This window comes from Rhinolophus hipposideros, assembly GCF_964194185.1.
Source record: "Rhinolophus hipposideros genome assembly, chromosome: 5".
NCBI classification, from domain to species: domain Eukaryota; kingdom Metazoa; phylum Chordata; class Mammalia; order Chiroptera; family Rhinolophidae; genus Rhinolophus; species Rhinolophus hipposideros.
In genome coordinates this window covers 66368506-66388680 of record NC_138051.1, presented here as the reverse complement: position 1 = coordinate 66388680, position 20175 = coordinate 66368506, and the positions used below count along the sequence as shown (strand labels likewise).

Sequence of the window (20175 nt, the reverse complement as noted above, 5' to 3'; positions counted from 1 at the left end):
TAAATGTGTATTAAAGGTAAAACAAAACAAAACAAAAACACTGGTTCAAATTAGTGATACTGACATAAACCAGTATGTTGTCTTGGAACAGCATTTTTTTTTTCCAGTTTTTATTTTACCTGAATTTTTGGCAACATACTTCTACAATCCTGAATCTGTGTGTTATGTGACTTCACTCATTTAATTCATATGAGTTACTCATAAGTCCATCATCCTAATATTTCTAGCTTTTATACTGACATGTTTCCTTTTGGTCTATTTTTAAAACTATGCATATTTGACATAGTTATAATCATCCTTTTCCTACATCATGAACTTACAATAAATAAGCTTCTATCCATATTTCTCTTCATTGCTATCATTTTAAAACCTGCGTATTTCACTCTTTTAAAAAACTCTTTTCCTTTCTTGAGTATTTATGTATTCCCATTTCTGTTTTACATAAGTAAAACAAAACTTTGCTAAAAATGTTGCAAAAAAGTGATCACCATTTAGGTTTAGTCTTAATATTATCTCTTCTTGTCTTGTCTAGTTTTCAGTACTGCTCTCTTCCTATTCCCAAATAGCTCTCTCCATCTTCTACTAGTCACACCTCCATGTTCACTTGCACCAGTGTGCCTCAAATTTCCTACAATGCAACTCACTGGTTGGCTTTAATTCCCTTCCTTTACTTCACAAACTCATCACCCTTGTGTTGTCTTTGTCAACAATCATCTTCCTGTACAGTAGCTTTCTTCTTCTCATTTTCTCAACATATAGCCAATGTAATTATCTTTGGGTGTCAGCCTAAAGGTATTTATTAGGCTATTGAAACAAACCTTTCAAAATAAGCGATCTTGCATAGAACATTAAGAGAATGTCGTGAACCAAGAACTATGTTTAACCCGATTCCTGTGCACCTACGTTCCAATTCTTAAATAGGCTCTTTTGACCACTTATTCAACAGTTATTAAATAATTAGTGAACGTTAGGCATTATTTAGATTTTATACATAAACATATATACATATACGCATACATATATGTATATATATAGAGAGAAAGAACTGCATTTGCAATTTTAGCTGTCACTTTCCTCTCTTTTGAGCCCCAATATGAGGGCTCTCAACCTGGAGCCCAAGGACCACGGTGATGCTCCACCAACCCCTGAAGCTGTGCAAACATAGTAAGGTTTGTGTATGTGGCTTTCATTCGGTCGTCAAAGGATCTATGCCATCCAAAAGGTTGTAAATCATTACTCTAGTGTCTACCGCCTTTTGAAACACATTAAATTTCCTAATCTAAGAGTTGTGAGGCGCTATCTCGAGAGTCTCGCTTCGGGTTTCACCTCTGCATGTGTTCAGTGTCCCTAATTTGACTTCCTGCTCTTGGAGAGCAGTGGCACCGTCTTAAATATATTTAGATTTCCGGCACCAACAGAAGTTCGGTTCAGTAAGTGTTTAATGAGGGAGATCGTCATCAAGCGTTACGATTCAGTTGCTAGCTTCCTAGGCAGACAAACCTAGAGGGAGCGGGATCTAGGTCATCGCCCGCATCCTCTGCACGGGCGACCCCCGAAAGGTCTGTTCGGTTTGGGGTAACACCCGGCGCGGCGGCGAAGGCAGTTCTCCCGAAGCCTCCTGGGCCTTCCTAGGAGGCAGAACCTGACCGCCCCGCCCCACCGGATCCTCGGGATTCGCAGCGCCGGTGCAATAAAGGCGATCATTTGCGGAGGTGCTGGGGGGAAAAGTGAAGCGTCGCACCTCGCCCTGCGAGCCTCAGGTAACAACCCGGGCCGGACCTGGGTTTTGGCCACCCGCCCTGCACTCGGGACGACCGCAGCCCGTGCCATGGCTACTCACTTGGTAAAGGCTTCTCCTAGGTCTATGACCACGGCCGTTTTCTCCCCGCCGCTCCCCAGGCCTTCGTACAGCGGCATCGTACTGAAGAAGACGGTAAGTGGAAGGGCACCGCCGACACCGGTCCAAGAAGCCTCGGCTCTCAGGGGGCGGGGCCGAGGGCCGGAGCGACGGTGAGGCGTCAGTGGCGACGGCGGGGGCCTCTCTTGCTTGCGGCGCGCCGGCCCCGGGCTGTCCCAGGCTGTGCCTCATTCCGCGTCGGCCCACATCCTCACAGGCGCCCGCGTCTTCAGCGCTAGGGAGGAAGAGATGCACAGGCTGCCGCTGATTGGGGTGCGGGCAGCGCGGGGTACGAGGTGCGCCGAGGCGCTCAGGCGCATTGGCCACCCCGAGTGGGGTGGAGCCGACACCCGGGTCCTTCACGCCGGACACGCCCTCAAGTGGCGCCTGGGTTGGAGGTTTCCTACGCGCGTGTGTGGAAACCTGTCTTATATCCAGGCGGAGGGCCCTGGGAGAAGCCAAGCCCCAAAACTTTAATTCGTTACAGTCCTGGGGCAAAATTTGTTGTGTCAGGTGTTTTGCCTATCACTTATGCTTCACAAGACATACAGAGAACAGGTGTTAGCTTCTGACCTGTGTGAACCCAAGCTCAAGAGAAATGAACGTTGCCAGTGCCCCAACGGCGAAGCCAGGAGTGGACTCCAAGACTTTGATTTCAAAGCCTGTACTACTGATGCTTTCGAGAACGATACGTCCACACAACTTTTATTCGGTAGTCATTCCGCTGAAAGTTTTCATTTTAATCCAAAAGCAAGCAGTTAAAACAGCGTCTACGAATCTGTACGGAGGCACGTGGAACCTCGGGGGTTGAATGGAGCGTTGAACCGAGGGTTCCCTGTAAATCTGAGGAGCTGTGTAACACCGGAAACGTCAGAAACTCTTTCTGCGACAGTATGCGCACACAATAGGAATTCCATTATACAGATTGTTTCAACTGTATCATTTCACAGCTCTTTGTTTGCGTGCCGAAATTGCCATGGCAACGAATTATTGGGATAGGTCGCCACCTTGGCGATAAGACTATAAGAAGAATGGCCTGTTCCCCCCCCACACACACACACACTATGTTTCTTACCTGTTGTAGTTGCCTGAACCTCCCTATGAAGGTAAAGCTTGAACACAATAAGAGTTGAAGTTGTACAGTGCATAATTTGGACAATGTAACGTTACAATTCACTGACCCATGATCTTCCTGAAAGCAAGTTGCCAGAGCGAAGAGGACGGAGTTGGAGTTGTGATAGGGAAGGAAACGTCAGGTAGCGTGGGAAAGGATGCAGCATTTTGCTTAATAGAGTCAGAAGGTTTGAACACGACCCTTCGATAGGGTTCAAATTCAGTTTCTGCCACCTGGCGAGTCTCTAATACTTCCAGTCACCCATTTTCTTATCTGTCAGCTGTCCTGCTACGGCACAAGGCATTTGTGAGGATCAATGGAGATTATAGTTGTGAACCAATTTTGAAATTACCAAGTGTTATGATTGCCCATCCTGTGTTTTCCATGACTGTATTCGTTTTCTAGGGAGGCCATAACAAAGCACCACAAACTGGGTGGCTGACAACAAATTTGCTCTCTTACCGGTGCAGTTCTGGAGGCTAGAAGTCCTAGATTAAGGTGTTGGCAGGCAAGGTCATGCTCTCCGACGGTTCCAGGTGAGGATCCTTCCTTGCCTCTTTCTAGCCTCTGGTGGTTGACAGCAATCCTTGCTGTTCCTTGGCTTGCAGATAAATCACTCCAGTCTGTGGCTTTATCACCTGGCCTTCTTCTCTGTGTCTTCATATGATGTCCTCTTCCCCATGTTTTCACATTATTTTCCTTCTGTGCGTCTCTCTGTTTCCAAATTTCTCTGATAAGAATACCAGTCGTTGGATTGGGGCCCTAATTCTGATCCAGTATGATCTCATTTTAACTATCTGTGAAGACTAATTACAAACAAGGTCTCATTTTAAGTTTCCCAGTAGACAATAATTTTGGGGGAATACTATTTAACCCAGCACCCAAGCTATATGTTGGTGTTCTCCAATGTTCTATCCTTAGATCTCTTCTCTTTTTACTGTATACCCTCTCCTTTGACAATCCTTCTTCCACTCCCATACATACAGCTAAAGCTAATATTTGAGTCCTACTTGCTTGTCCAATTCTATAAGACCTCATCTGTATGTTGCATTGTGTGTTTACCACCCAAAGTCAAATCTCCTTTCATCACCATATATTTGACCCCCTTTACTCTTTTTTACCTCCCCGCTCTTTCCTTCTGGTAACCACTAAACTGTTGTCTGTGTCTATGAGTTTTTGTTTGTTTCTTTCTTTCAGTTTTGTATCCCATATATGAATGAAGTCATATGATTCTCGACTTTTTTCATCTGACTGATTTTGCTTAGCATGATATTCTCAAGATCTATGTTGTCACAAATGCCAGTATTTCATCTTTACTTATGGCCAAGTAATATTCCATTGTATATATGTACCACATCTTCTTTATCCAATCATCTATCAAAGGACACTTCTGTTGTTTCCATGTCTTGGCCACGGTGAATAATGCTCCAATGAAAACAGGGGTACATGTATCTTTATGGATAAATGTTTTCAAATTTTTTGGGTAGATACCCAGGAGAGGGATTGCTGGGTCATATGGTAATTTTATTCGTAATTTTTTGAGGAACCTCCATACTGTTTTCCACAGTGGCTGTACCAATTTAGATTCCTACCAGCAGTATATGAGGGTTCCTTTCCCCCCACAACCTCTCCAATACTTGTTATTACTTGTCTTGTTGTTAATAGCCATTCTAACAGGTGTGAGGTGGTATCTCATTGTTGTTTTGATTTGCATTTCTCTAATATCTAGTGAAGTTGAATATCTTTGCATATATTGTTGGCTGTTTGTATGTTTTCTAGGGAGAAGTATCTTTTCAGGTCCTCTATACATTTTTATTGGATTGATTTTTTTGTTGTTGTTGAGTTGTATAAGTTATTTATGTATTTTGGATATTAGCCCCTTATCAGAGGTGTAGTTTGCAAATATCTTCTCCAATTCGGTTGGTTGCCTCTTCTTTTTGTTGATGGTTTCTTTTGCTGCATAGAAGCTTTTTAGTTGGATATAGTCCCATTCATTTATTTTTGCTTTTACTTCCCTTGCCTTTGAGGACAAATTTATAAAATCCTCTCCAAGGATAAGATTCTTAAGTTTAGTTCCTATGTTCTCTTCTATGCATTTTATTGTTTCAGGTCTTATATTTAGGTCTTTGATCCATTTTGAATTAATTTTTGTGTATGGTGGCAAATTGCAGTCTAGTTTCATTCTTTTGCATATGGCTTCCAGTTTTCCCACCACCATTTAGTGAACTTTCTTTTCTCCATTGTATGTTTTTGGCTTCTTTGTCGAAAATTATTTGCCCATATATATGTGGGTTTATTTCTGGGATCCCAATTCTGTTCCATTGGTCTGTGTGTGTTTATTTTTTTGCCAATAACGTGCTGTTTTGATTATTGTCACTTTGTAGTATAATTTGAAGTCAGTGTGATATCTCTGCCCTTGTTCTTTTCTCTTAGAATTGCTTAGGCTATTCAAGGTTTTTTTGTTTTTGTTTTTTTTTAATGTATGCACTTTTTCTTTTTTTCTAAAGATTTTGTTGGGGAAAGGGAACAGGACTTTATTGGGGAACAATGTGCACTTCCAGGCCTTTTTTCCAAGTCAAGTTGTCTTTTCAATCTTAGTTGTGGAGGGTGCAGTTCAGCTTCAAGTTGTTGTCCTTTCAGTCTTAGTTGTAGAGGGCACAGCTCAGCTCCAGGTCCAGTTGCCATTTTCTAGTTGCAAGGGGCAGAGTCCACCATCCCTTGCAGGAGTCGAACTGGCAACCGTGTGGTTGAGAGGACGTGCTCCAACCAACTGAGCCATCTGGGAGCTCAGCGGCAGCTCAGCTCAAGGTGCTTTGTTCAATCTTAGTTGCAGGGGGCGGAGCCCACCATCCCTTGTGGGACTCGAGGAGTTGAACCGGCAACCTTGTGGTTGAGAGCCCACTGCCCTTGTGGGAATCGAACCGGCAGCCTTCGGAGTTAGGAGCATGGAGCTCTAACCGCCTGAGCCACCAGGCCGGCCCTCAAGGTGTTTTGTGGTTACATAAAAATTTGATATTTTTTTGTTCTATTTCTTTAAAAAATGCCATTGGGATTTTGATGGGGATTTCATTAAATCTGTATATTGCTGTGGGTAATATGGCCATTTTAACTGTGTTGGTTCTTCCCAATCCATGAACATGAAATATCTTTCCATTTCTTTGCGTCTTCTTAAATTTCTTTGAATAATGTCTTGTAGTTTTCAGTGTATAGGTCCTTCACATCCTTTGTTAAGATTAATCCTGGGTATTTTATTCTTTTTGTTACAATTGCAAAAGGAATTGTTTTTTCATTTCTTTTTCTGAAATTTTATTGTTAGTATATAGGAATGCAATGGATTTTTGTACATTGATTTTGTATCCTGCAACTTTATTTGTTTCTTGTTTCTAATAGTTTTTTGATTCCTCACCATAACCCTATGAGTTAAGTATTATTATCTTCATTTTACAAATAAGGATACTGAGGCCATTAGAGGTTAAATAATGTGCACAAGGCCTCACAGCTGGCAGAGCAGAAATTCGAACCCAGACAGTCTGACTCCAGAGCCAAAACTACACTGCATGATTATAAACTAGTTATACATTAATCCAAATAATTGTATTTTATCATAGAATTTTACAATCTTAGTATATTAAATGACCTAAGAGGTTTTCAAATCTAAACTGTACGTAATACAAGACTTTTCTGTCCATCACTGATGGCAGTTGTTTCCCCAAATATTTCTAGTGAATACAAGGCTCATAACTAGTTGGAATCGACAAGAGACTAAAAATGTGTTTGCTAATACAACTGGGGTTTTTGTTTTTGTTTTTAAGAAAAAGAAAGTGCTACGAGGATAAGAATCATTTTAAAGAAACTCAGTCTTTTAGCAGCTTGGTAAAATGGACCTGAGTTTAAGTCCTATCTCTGTTAGCTGACTGACCTCCGGCAACTCCATTAAACTCTGGGACTCTGCTCATTTGTAAAATTGAGGAAGACGTACGTGCACTAATAACCTAAATTAGGTTGAACTGGAATTTGCATTCCTTTAGCTAACATCTCTTAGTCTCCTTCACTCTCCCTATATTTTTTTCTAAGCTAGGCATTCTTATTCTTCTAACTGTTCCTCATTTTCATAGTTTTCAGGCCTCATATGAACCCATTTACCGACTTCTAGAATTTCTCTGTTGTGTTAATGTTCCCCATAACTTACACAATAGCCAAGATACGACTGAAGAGCTTATATTATGACAGGGCTCAACTCTCCTGCTTCAGCTGCTATGCTTTATTAATATTTAGCAGCGGATTTCATTTTACTTTGTCATATCATACTATTAATTTAGTTCTCTGTCATCTAGCAAATAAAAACCTAGTGTGTACCTAATATGGAGCTCTGTACCTCTTTTTGTTAAATTTAATTTAGCTAGTTTTGGTCCATCTTTTCAGCCTTTCTACATCATTAAAAAAAAAATCCAGGTCATTTTGAATCAAGAGTCTACCACTAAACATATTAAATATATATAGTGCCACCTACAAGTTCGAGAGGCATGCTTTCAAGGTTTTCATTCTTTTAATAAATGCTTCTGGAGGGCCCATTACATGCTAGGTCCAGAAACTACAAAAATAGGAAAGAATGGTCTCTGCTCACAGACTATATTGGGGAGACAGACATAACAAAGTAGTAAGTACCATACTGGAAATATGTGGAAAGTATTAAAGGAGAACAGAGGTAGGGACCAATGAACTGCCTAGGGAATGGTCAGAGGACCTCCATGAAGGAGGTGCTCATTCATCCATTCTTGAATTCAAGGAGATGCTCTGTTAAGCACTGGAGGTGCAAATACAAAACAAAATTACACGCCTCAGGAGCTTCCAGTCCTGTTTATACACAAGAAAACAAACTTTAAAAACTGTTGATAAAAGCCAATGCTTGGATGAATGTGGTGCTCTAGAGGCAGAGACCAGGGAGCAATGTGAAATTTTTCTAGGGGAGGAGGGAACGGGAATGTGTCACAGAGGAGGCAATACATGAACTCTGTCTAGAACCTTAGTGGCCGTTTTCCAATCTAGAGCTACAGGGAGGGCATTCCAGGCTGTGTGTGCTAAGAGTTTATAAGAAACATGATTAGACTAGAGGGGTGGAGATATGCTGTCATTTGGCAAGAAGTGATGGGTTCAAATCATTAAGCCCCTTACTGGTATCCTGGGGAGTTTGGACTTTAGCCTACAGTTATTAGTCGCCATCCAAAGTACGTTAAGTAAGGGAAAGACCGTGTCATGTTTGTGTTCAGTTTGATCAGTAAGTGTTCACTGCTTTTGAAGTGGGATAAACAAGGGTGAGATGGAGGGGACTGAGACAGGTAGTGAGAAACCAATTTGCAAGGTATTCCAAGGGTCCATGAGAGAAGTGGTATTCGTTAATAAGAGAATAATGATGTATATGTGACAAATTATCTTTAACATGTTATCTATATAGGAGAAGACAATTTTATATTTCATAACAATAAAATCATGATAAGGCATTGATCACAATTTAGAGCTCTTTTCTCAAGCACTGTGTCAGAAAAATATTTAATATTCTGATTCAATCAACTATAGTTACATGGTCAGAGGGGCTTTCTAATTCCTGTTATATTCGTGCTTCCTAATTAATCCTTTCTAAAGTACAAGATTTAATCAGAATTGCAGCTTTCATAATGTGGTTTTATTTTTCAACCACTTCTGCAGGTTATGTTGCCAAAATGAAGATAATAATTAGCCCTTGACCCCATGTTGATAAACTGTTCATTCTTGGTCATCAAAACCCTCTTCAAAGCTAATGATCACTTAGTGCCCCCAGGAATAACTCGCCTTCTTTAACATGGAGGCCAATGTTGGGTCCAAGTGGCTGGGAAAGTAACCTAATCTTAGGCTCTTGAATGTACTATAAAAGCTCTCCAGTGTCTGGTTGATGAAGAGTTCTCATTAGCACCAATGTCTCAAGTAGTTGCATTTATAGCCAGAAACCTGAAAGTCTCCTAGGCCCCTCTCATTCAATCTTTTCCTGTCCTAATCAGTTGCAAAGTCCTGTAGTATGTTTGGTATGAACCTTATCTATTCCTATTCTGCACTCAGGATTATGCTACCAGCTGCCTAATTGGTCTTTCTGTCCTCTCCACAGTCCATTATTATCTGTATTGCATGCAGCGTGAACACTCTAAAATGCAAATACAATCATGACACTCTGCTTAATGTCTTTCAATGACATTCTGCAGTTTTCTGATAAAGTGACAAGCTATATCAGCCTGCCGGTAGTTTGCCAAATGTATCCTGTTGCTCCACACCTCCCATCATTGTGTCTAGCGTACCTTCTTTAGTATCTTTTTCCTTTGTCTTTCCAACCTCTGCTGAACTATCACCTCCTCTGACCACTGGTTTTATTAGTCTGTTTAAATCTTCTTTATCTGGGCCTCCATGGCATCCTGTGCATATTGCAGCATTTCAAAATATTTTTGTCTGTTTTGTTGGCTGTTGTATCTCTAGTGCCTAACAGAGCACCTGGCATATAGTCGGTTCTGGATAAGTATTTGATAAGTGACTAACACTTATTACTATAAAGTAATCTCTTATTTACTGTGCTTCCACCCTGAGAGCAGGGCCTTTGTAGACCAGCACCTGGTATAGGACTGAGTATGGAGCAGGCACTCAGTAGTTTTTTGAATGGATGACAGTGGCATGAAAAGGTGGCCGCTGAACTGCTCCCAGCTCACCTTGTAGCCAGTTGGCAAGGGACAATAGGAAACTGCTTTAGACTCAGTATGTAGCTATCCATCTGTGTGACAAAACCACAATAGTGCTTTTGAAGCTGACCTCTCAAAGGATATTTCATGCCACATTTCATGAATGCTCATGTCACATTGTAATAAAACTAAAAATAATGAACCAGAGCTCACAATGAACTGAAATTATGAGGTGTGTCCTCTTTGGGGAAAGGGAAGTAATTCACTAGCGAATAGTGCCAGGAACTGTATTAAGGTCAGGACACATTTGGGCTGATTTATCACACTTTTCATCTCTGGAGAACTCCATAATGACAATTTTTGCTAACTATGAGGTATGGTAAGATCCTAAACCGTCAATCACAGAATCGGTTACCCACCATATTTCAGCTTGTAAAGACAGAGAAAATTGACTAAAATATTTAACAAAGATTTTAATGAACCATACATTGAACATGAAAGTATTTGTTTGCTGAACTAGCATCCTATTTCTACTGTATAATATTCTACTATAAATGATTTACATGCTGTGCCTGAAAATGGCTGGATGAAAGTGTAAATTTTCTGGTTTCCTCAGACCAAGGTCAGGTTTGGAATAGAACTTTGTATTATGACTAAGATGAGAATATGAGGCTTTTTTGGTCTTTTCCCTGTTATTTTCTTCTGTTAGTTTTAAACAGAATAGTTTGACATTCGGAGAGGATAGAATTGATTTAAAAATGGTTGGATTTGCCTGTTTTTAAAAAAATAAATTCAAAATAAAATGATTTAAGAGGGTCTTTCAGTTACACTGTAAGTTTCTGTTTACATCCAAGGCAATGATGGAAGGAACATTACTCCTTAGATATACGATCCATGTGTAGTAACATTATCGTTTTGTTCAGGCATCAGTAAGAAATAATAATTGTAAAGAAAAAGTCATTCTTGGGGAAGTTTTGATAAATTACACATTTTTTATTATAGAAATTCTTTTTTTTTTTTTTCGTAACAGCTTGATTTTAATTACCATCAGGGTACACTGTTCGAAAATTCAATGTTTACACAGTTGACCATTTCTCAGCCACCAAACCTTGGGGACTGCAGAGAGTTCTGAGGTCTGTGTTCTTGCTCTGAAGTTACTGAATGCCCTGGAGGTTCCTTGAAGTCACGGACTTCTTCATCTTCTTTTTGTTCTGCACTGGCTTGTTTCGATTCAGGGTCTCGTTCAGCCTGTGATACTGACTGAAGAGTGTTGTTCCTCTAGATTTCTTAGGCTTTCTTATAGGTTTGGTAGTTTTTTTGGAGCCTTTTTTAGTAGAACTCATTTGAAGGGATCCTTTTACGTTTGGAGTTGTCATCTGTACCTTGCGACCACTTCTGGTCCTGGCTGGATTGGGAGCCTTCATGTTCTTTCTTTTGGTACTTGAGGTTGATTGTTCCATGTCTCTCTTAGGCTGTGGTTGTTTCTTGGTCATTTTAGCCATTCTAAGCTTTTCAACAGACTGCAATATAGAAATTCTTTTATTAACAATCGCTATGATTTCTTGATTATCTAGTACACGCAGGCGCAGTACTAGATCCATTATCTCATATAATCCTCACAAATTCTCATTAGTCAACAAATGAAATAAATCTTGTTCAGAGAGGTTAAGTAACTTGTACAAGGTCACACTGTTTGTATGTGACAAAACCTGGAGTTGCTTTTGGTGTGGCCCCACACTGCCTTTTGAGAAAAATGACAGCTAGGTTATAAATGTGGACATCAGGCACGCCTAAAGTGAAAAAAAGAAAAAATCCAGAGCCAAAGCTTTTAAATAAATGTGACAAGATACATCTAAAATTAAACAGTGCATTGAAGGGTGTGATGTGTTCAGCTACAGAGAAACTATTTCCAGTCTCGATTATGTCTCTAATCAATGTGTTCAGTAAGGGAAAGATACTCCATTTTCTGAAAAAGATCCCACATATTTTAGCATCAAATAGTTAATTAGTCATTTCATAACCAAAAGGGGAGAGTAATCCTTCAATGTCCATATGGCATATGTTTTCCAAGCTTATTTTTGCATTCCTGTCAGTCCCAGCCTGACAAGATCACTCGGCAACATGAAGAAATGTTACCATGGGTATTCTGTCAGGATGACATGGAGCCCCTTTCTCCAAGTCCTATCCGACAGAGGTGGTTTTGCCATCTGGGCTTGTTGCTTTAAAATGTAAATTCAAATAATAAACACAGTGACTAGAAATTTTTTATTCAGCAATTATTGTTAAAATATTTTAGATGTGATTGTGGTTGTATTATTACAAAAGAATTATCTTATAGAGTTGTACTGTAAAATATTTGTAGATAAAATTATATAATGTCTGAGATTGGTTTCAAAATAATCTGGGGGGAGCATATTTAATTTGTGGGTGGGGCAGATTGACCATGCATTGATGGTTGTTGGGCCTGGGTGATATCCACCTGGGGGAAGTGGGGCGGAGGTTACACTGATTTGTATAGTTTTGTGTATTAAAAAGTAAAAGTAGAAAAAAACCAACCCTAAAAAATACAATAAGGTTGAATCCCTCTTTGGGATATATATTCATTTTATGATAATTCTTACCTTCAAGTACACGATTTAGACTGTACATACAGTTTTCAAAGTATGTTCTGAGAGGGTTGCTTCTTGTCCATGGGCATTAGTGCATATACCGTGTTTCCCTGAAAATAAGACTTAGCCGGACAGTCAGCTCTAATGTGTCTTTTGGAGCAAAAATTAGTATAAGACCGGTCTTATTTTACTATAATATAAGTCCGGATCTTATGTAATATAATATAACATAATATAATATAATATAATACCAGCTCTTATATAAGACCTGGTATAATAATAATGTAATATGATATAATATAATATAATATAATATAATATAATATAATATAATCGGGTCTTATATTAATTTTTCTCCAAAAGATGCATTATAGTTGATTGTCCAGCTAGGTCTTATTTGCAGGGAAACACGGTAGGACAGTTTTTATTTCTGGGCAAGATTTTTATTCGTCTTTTGGTATAAGACATTTTAATGTAATTTTTGTCATTGAGGTCCCCCAAAATAGCATCATTCTTCCATTATTTCCTGGGAGGTTTTTGTGGTGGTCATCATCATCATTGTTTTTGTTTTGTGGTACTGTCGTTTTGTAATGGCACAGTTTGGGAGTATGTGAAGTACACGTCCTGTCAATGTTGTGGTTTGGAAATATTTGAGAGGCACTGGTCTAACGGCTGGGTTTAATCGTCATGTCAGCATCCTCATCAGTCTGTAAAAATTGGCAAAGCCTAGCTTCATGCCCGTAGGGAAAATGACATGCCACACTCTCTAAACTTGTCACTTGCATATTGAAAGAATGCAGAGAGAATAGTCTACGCTCTGTCATTCAGGGGCAAAAGCGGAAGCACAGCAATGCAGCAGATGTCCATCAGCTGGTGACTACATACATCAAATGTGGTACAGCCACACAGTGGAACACTACTCAGTAATAAAAAGGAATGAACCACCCATACGTGCTACATCATGGATGGACGTAAAAATCATTATGCTGAGTGGAAGAAGCCAGCCAAAAGACCACATAGTATATGATTTATTTTATATAAAATATCCAGAAAAGGCAAATCTATAGAGATTAAAAATACAGATTAGTAGTTGTCTGGGGCCTGGGATGGCAACAGGAATTAACTATAAATGAGCATTAGGGATTTTATTGGGGTGACGGAAATATTCTAAAACTTATTTTCTCACTTAAAATACCTTACCCTCACCTTTCACTTTTTAATGGCTATAATTTTAATAATTTTCCATAGAGGTATCAATTTTGTTTTTTTGGCACAACCTTTTTGGTGACTTTTTTGTTATTTTTAGTTTTCCACACTATTATCCAAAGCCACAGTGAACATTCTGTGAGAAAATATGCATAATCTTTGCGTGCTTCTAAATTCTTAGAAGTGAAATGTATAGCTCAAAGGATATAAATATATGTATGCCTCCTTTATATATTGTGGGGACAAAGCCCCAAAAAACAGTTTCCAGGCTCTCGGCCTCACAATAGAAAGGTGCTGGCTTGGGTAGTAAATGGCCATCAACTGTGATCAGATGGCCAGCAGCTGTGGCTAGTTGGCTGTCAGCTGTAACCCGTAAGCCATTGGCCACTAATATAACGGCTGTGGCTACGCTAGCAGGAATGGAATGGGGGCTAGCAAGAAGATGGTGGCTGGCAAGCGTGGACTGCTGTTAGGCAGATTATGTAGATCCTGCTTCCTGTGTCTCCAGCCCAGCCGCCAGCGAGAATATATTGGTTTGATTCCCCTATCTATGGCTCCGTGGGTGTTCCTTTTTGGCCTCACCGTGTCCTGCGTTCTTATGTGGGGAGCGGGAGCTGAGACCCTGCCTGATACCCTGCACGACAAATGGCTCAGCGAGCAGAGTCCCCCGCACGACATATATCTATAATGCAGCCCCCAAATTTATACCGATTTATATACTCCCACCAATAATAAGAGTGCCCATTTCTTCACCTTCTCCAGCACAAGGTGTTATCACTCTTTTTTTATTTTTTGCTCATTTGCTACATGGAAAAGAGTATCGCATTATTATTTTAATGTAGCTTTCTATAACTACAATGGGTTGAATACATTTTCATGTAGTTCTTTTATATTGCCTCTCTCTGTTTTTTGCCCATCATGTTCTACCCTCAGCTCCTTCTCTCCCTTCGGCAGTCATGCAGGGCTCACAATAGGAGTGATGGCCCGTGGTGCTAAGCATGGAGGGAGTTAGCCTCACTTAATCCTCATGAGACCTCTGAGGGTGAGCATGCTGATTCCTGTTTTTACAGATGGGGAAAGGTAAGCTGGTAAGGAACTCTCAGTCTAGTGAGGAATGCAGACCGTAGGGTGGAGGCCTGTGAGCCAAAATCCCACGCGGAGTCAGCAAGATGCTGGGTGAGGCGGGAGGCGAATGGGAGTGGTCTAAGCCCCTCTGAATTCCATTGAGTTGATGTCTTCTTGTTAGTGGCAACACCAGAATTTCTATATAGAAAGAATTTAAGATAAGCAACCATGTTGGACAGGTCAAAAGCTAAACCTTGCTGGAAAAGTTAAGATAAGCAACCTAGTTAGAAAGGTTAAAAGTTAAAGATACTAAGTAACCTTGCTGGGAAGGTTAAAGACCTTGCCTTGAAATTGTGGTTGCACTGGCTTTCCATAAGACTGAGAAAAAGTCAATTGTCTTCATCAAAGAGAATGGAGGACAGGTGATGGAAATAGCCTCTCCATTACCAGTCCCTCATTGATTTTACCCCAGCTTTTATTTTTATAAGAGTTCTTTGTTTATTAAATAAATCATTCCTTTGTATGTAATGTTTGTTGCAAATATATTTTCTGTTTTTTTCAACTCTATTTAAAGTAATTTTTACCCTTTAGAATTTTATTTTTTGAATTTTTGTTTTTTATATGAACTATTTTATCATTTTTTATGGCTTCTGGAATAAATGTTATATTTATAAATACTTCCATAATGAAAAACTGTAAAAAATGTTACCCTTTTTTTTTCCTGATACATTTATGGTGTCATATATTTATTTTTAAATTTCTGATCCACCTGGAATATATTTTTGGCAATACGGACAGAGATACAGCTGTTTGTTTGTTTGTTTGTTTGTTTGTTTTGATCCAGCTTCTAAAAAAATAGCTCATTGTCTCATATAATTACTATTTTTAAAAATGTTACTTCCGAAATTCTAACAAGATCTAACTAAAGGAAAATGAACACATGAGCTTCCTTTTGTTGTAATTACTCAAAACTTATTTCTGTTGTTTTACAGTGAAGACACTCTTTTCCCAATATTTATTCTGGTTCAGAATATACCTTAACACAAAGAAAATGCTGTTAAAATGAAGTGATATTAGGGGAGAACAAAATACAAAACGGCTAGAGAAATCCATAGAGTATAGTTCAACCTGAAGCCGACTTTATTGTCCCCAACACAAGACAATTCTTTGAGAGCAAGTTTCTTTTATTTTTTGTGTGTCACTCAGCAAACTTGCCCCAAAGAATCTATCATCTACTTGGTAGAATAATATGATTTATTTAGGTGATTTCTTATTTTCCTCTTTTTAAAAATTAAAAAAAAAGTATTAGAGTATATGGTTCTTAAAGGCAGGGAATACCTTTTTTTCAACATTATAGTGACACTAAAAAATAATTTTTGAATAGATACATGCATGTCAAGCTATAGAATATACATTTTAAAAGGCATATTGGTGATCATTGAAATGTGGGATTTCAAAAACGTGAAGTAAATTTCAACCTGTGATTGGGGATTTTATTTTATAGTTCTTTTTTTTTCTTTTGTTAAAGAAGACGAAACCTAGGTTATATGCCTAGGGTTTATATACTGAGCATATTTTAGTTCAAAATATATCGACTCAAATGATAGTATAATACTTGAATACAAAAGAACCCATCCAGAAGAATGTTTTCATTTAAAGTATCACAAGTAAGACAGATTAGTCAAGCCAGCCCTCTCCTCCTCTCCTCTGCTAGGTCTTGGAAGTTAACAACCCAGGATGTTAACAGATAAGGCTCTGCTTCTGTATCTATGTCCTTGAGGGGGGGGGCAGGGGGGGGCGGGGAGGGGGACTATGACGGTGAGATACAGAAGTGGGAGGAATGAGTTGGAAGACAACAGTATAAAATAGTATATAAGGTCCGAGCCCTGATCACGTGAAGCTTCTGAGCTTGGCATTGATATTCCCCAGAGAATGATGCTCTAAGACTTGACCCGACTCCTCTGGCCCTTTCCTGAACCGGAAAGATGGCACATGCACGCCTTGTTTTATGATGCTTCAACATCACTTCTGTTTTAAGCCACATCTGACCCTGGGGAAAGCATGACTTGGTGATCTTTTGTTCTGGGGCCAGAGGCAGGAAATTGAGTACTGGTTGCTTGGTGTCATTTTTATATTTCCCCTTTCATCCACACATACGATAAATGGAACTTCTGAATCTCTCTTTTTAAATGCATGATTTTAATGAATGCTTAATTCAGTTAAATCGTGTGCTGGGCTCTGGAAACTACAACAGGATATAATTTTTTTTTTTTTTATGTCAGCCTACAGAAGTCATTCTGAACAAAAAACAACCTTAGCTTCGGCAAAATGTAGGCAGTAATTAAAGTGAAGATGTGGGCTTTTTGCTTAAATTATTAAGAGAGTTCTCTGATTTCCCTTACTAATATAGGACCAGGCTGGGAGAACTATGTGGTAAGATTTTTCAGCTCTCAGTTTCTGACATAAAGCTTCTCAGTGACATAAAAAAAATAATTCCCACTAAGTACCAACAATAGCTTATGTATTGACCTTTATATTTGTTGATCTTTATATATTTATGTAAAATTTGTATTTTTCTTTATTTAAAAGTATCTTTCCTTATCACAACCTCTACATTATCATATAATAGATAAGTGTTCCTCTGTTGTTAATTATCACCCCCAGGTGTTTTCTTTTTAATGTCTTTTGTGGTTTTATTGTTAATTGCAAAATTAGTTCATGCTCTCTATAAAATATTTCAAACAATGCAGAAAAGTATGAAGTAAAATTTTAAATCCTTTTTTGCTCCACCCAGTTCTACTCCTTAGAAGTAGTCACTGATAAGTGGTGGGGTGTCCTTTCAAACACTTTTCTATGTGTGTAAAACACCTTAAACCAAAATTATTTTTTTTCAGAAACCAGTTTGTATTGTAGAGAACAGACAGCATTACTTTTTGGGGGGATAATTTTTATTTTGAATTAATTCTAGACTTGTAAGTAAGCTACAATCCGTACAAAAACTTTTCTATGTCCTTAACTCAGATTCTTTAATTATTAGCATTTTACCACTTTCATTTTATGATTCTCTATCTGTATACATATTATTTTTTCTGAACCATATTATTTTTTCTGAACCAGTTGTACTCATGATGTTCCCTTTCCCCTAAATACTTCAGTGAATATTTCCTAGGGACATTCTTCCTCATAACCATAGTATAAGTATCAAAATCAGGAAATTAACATTGATAAAATACTATCGTCAACTCTACAGCCTTTATTTTATTTCTCCCATTGTCCCACCACCATTACTTTTTAAATGCATCATCTTTTTTTCCAAAGGAATGTATGACAGATATGTGCCTTAAATTTTTTTACAAATGAACAAGCTGGTTGACTAACCAGAGATTACTGAGGCACTTCTAACTTATCGCCATGTTTTTCTTACTCTGCCCTCCTGCCACGAACACACACCACTCAGTGGTCCGCCTGAGCATTTCCGGTACATGCCTCGCCTTATGTTTTTGTTTACATTCTCTTCCCAAAATGGCCACCTTCTTCTCCCCTTTTTCTTACTGGCAAAATCCCACTCTCCCTTCAAAGCTTCCTATCTGACATCTTTCTCAATCCAACCCCCTCAGGGCTCTTAGTTTTGCTTTGTTTGTGTGCCCTCAGCTTTCTGTGCAAGGTTGTTTTATAACATTTCCCATTATACCATCACTGTTTTGATTTCTATCTGATAGTTACACAATTTTAAGCTTACAGAAATCAGGTACCCCCCAGCATCTAGTCTAGAACTCAGAACAGAAAGCATGGTCAGTAAATGCTGATTTAATACTGAGTGATCTATAAGTCTTTTCTTCTCAAGGGTGGGTGCGAACAAAATGAATGAAATACTGATGCCTTCTTATGAGTTGCATTCCTTTCTTATTGGATCTAAAGTGTGTCATATTGAAGCCAAGGAAGAAAAATGTTATGTCCTGAGAACCTACCTGAGCTGAAAACTACAAAACATTGCTGAAAGAAAGAAGACCCAAATAAATGGAAAGTCATTTCATAGTCATCGAATGGAAGACTTAACATTGTTAAGATGGCAATACTACCCAAAGCTATCTACAGGTTTTACACAATCCCTACGAAAACTCCGACAGTGTTTTTTGAAGAAATAGAAAAGATGGTCTCAAATTCATATGGAATTCCAAGGGGACCTGAATAGCCAAAACAATTCTAGAAAAGAACAGAATTGGAGTTATTCATACTTCCTGATTTCAAAATTTAGTGCAAATCTACAGTGATCAAAACAGTGTGGTATTGGCATAGGATAGACATATAGACCTGTGGGATAGAATTGAGATTTCAGAAATAAACCCATACTTATATGGCCAATTGATTTTTTAAAATTGTAGTAAAATACATATCACATAAAATGCCATCTTAACCATTTTAAAATGTACATTTCAGTGACATTAAGTACATTCACATTGTGCAACCATCACCACCATTCATCTTCAGAACACTCTTCATCTTGCAAATGTGAAACTATACCCATTAAACAGTAATATGCAATTGATTTTTGACAAAGGTGCCGTCTGTTAATAGGGGAAGAATAGTCTCTTCAAAAATTGGTTCTGGGACAATTGGATTTCTACATAGGAAAGAATTAAGTTGGACCACCCTACCTCACACCATTTACAAAAGTTAACTTAACATGGATCAACAACCTAAATACAAGAGCAAAACTCATAAAACTTAGAAGAAAACATAGAGGTAAATCTTCATGACCTTGGATTTGGCAATGAATTCTTAGTATGGCACCAAAAGCACAAGCAACAACGAAAAATTAGGTAAATTGGACTTAATCAAAATTGAAAACTTTTGTGCATCAAAAAACATTATCAAGAAAATGAAAAGACAACTTACAGAATATGAGAAAATATTTGCAAATCATATCTCTGATAGAGTTTAACATGCAGAATATATACAGAACTGGAACTGAACAACGAAATAACAAAAACCCATTTTAAAATTGGGCAAAGTCTTGAATAGACATTTCTCCAAAAAAGGTATACAAATGGCCAGTAAACACATGAAAGATGTAAACAGCATTAGTCACTAGAAAAATCAAAATCAAAATTACAATGAGATACCACTTCACCTCTATTATGATGGCGAAAATTAAATACAAAGTAACAAGTGTTTTTGAGGATGTGGAAAAACTGGAACCATCACACCTTGCTGGTGGGAATGTAAAATGGAGCAGCCTCTGTAGAAAACAATTTTTTTTTTTACAGATTTTATTGGGTTATATTGGGAGACAGTGTTTCTCCAGGGAGTTGTCCTTCAATCTACTTGTGGAGGGCGCAGCTCAGCTCCAAGTCCAGTCAACGCTTTCAATCTTTAGTTGCAGGGGGCGCAGCCCACCATCCCATGCAGGAATTGAACTGGCAACCTCGTTGCTGAGAGCTTGCGCTCTAATCAACTAAGCCATCTGGCCTCCCCTGTAGAAAACAATTTGGTGGTTCCTCAAAAAGTTAAACACAGAATTATAATATGACCCAGCAATTCCACTCCTGGGTATATCCTCAAAAGAATTAAAAAGAGTAACTCAAACAG

General features: G+C 38.7%; 1 protein-coding gene across 1 annotated transcript in view; it reads left to right on the top strand.

The window, feature by feature from the left end:
* Nucleotides 1-1675: 1675 nt before the first annotated feature.
* Nucleotides 1676-20175, top strand: part of ARMH4 (armadillo like helical domain containing 4) — a 138357-nt gene continuing 119857 nt past the window's right edge. Inside the window, exon 1 of the mRNA XM_081047409.1 lies at nucleotides 1676-1933. Within this exon, the coding sequence (XP_080903535.1) occupies nucleotides 1829-1933 (105 nt within the window). The 5' untranslated portion in view covers nucleotides 1676-1828. The remainder of the gene's footprint in view (nucleotides 1934-20175) is intronic.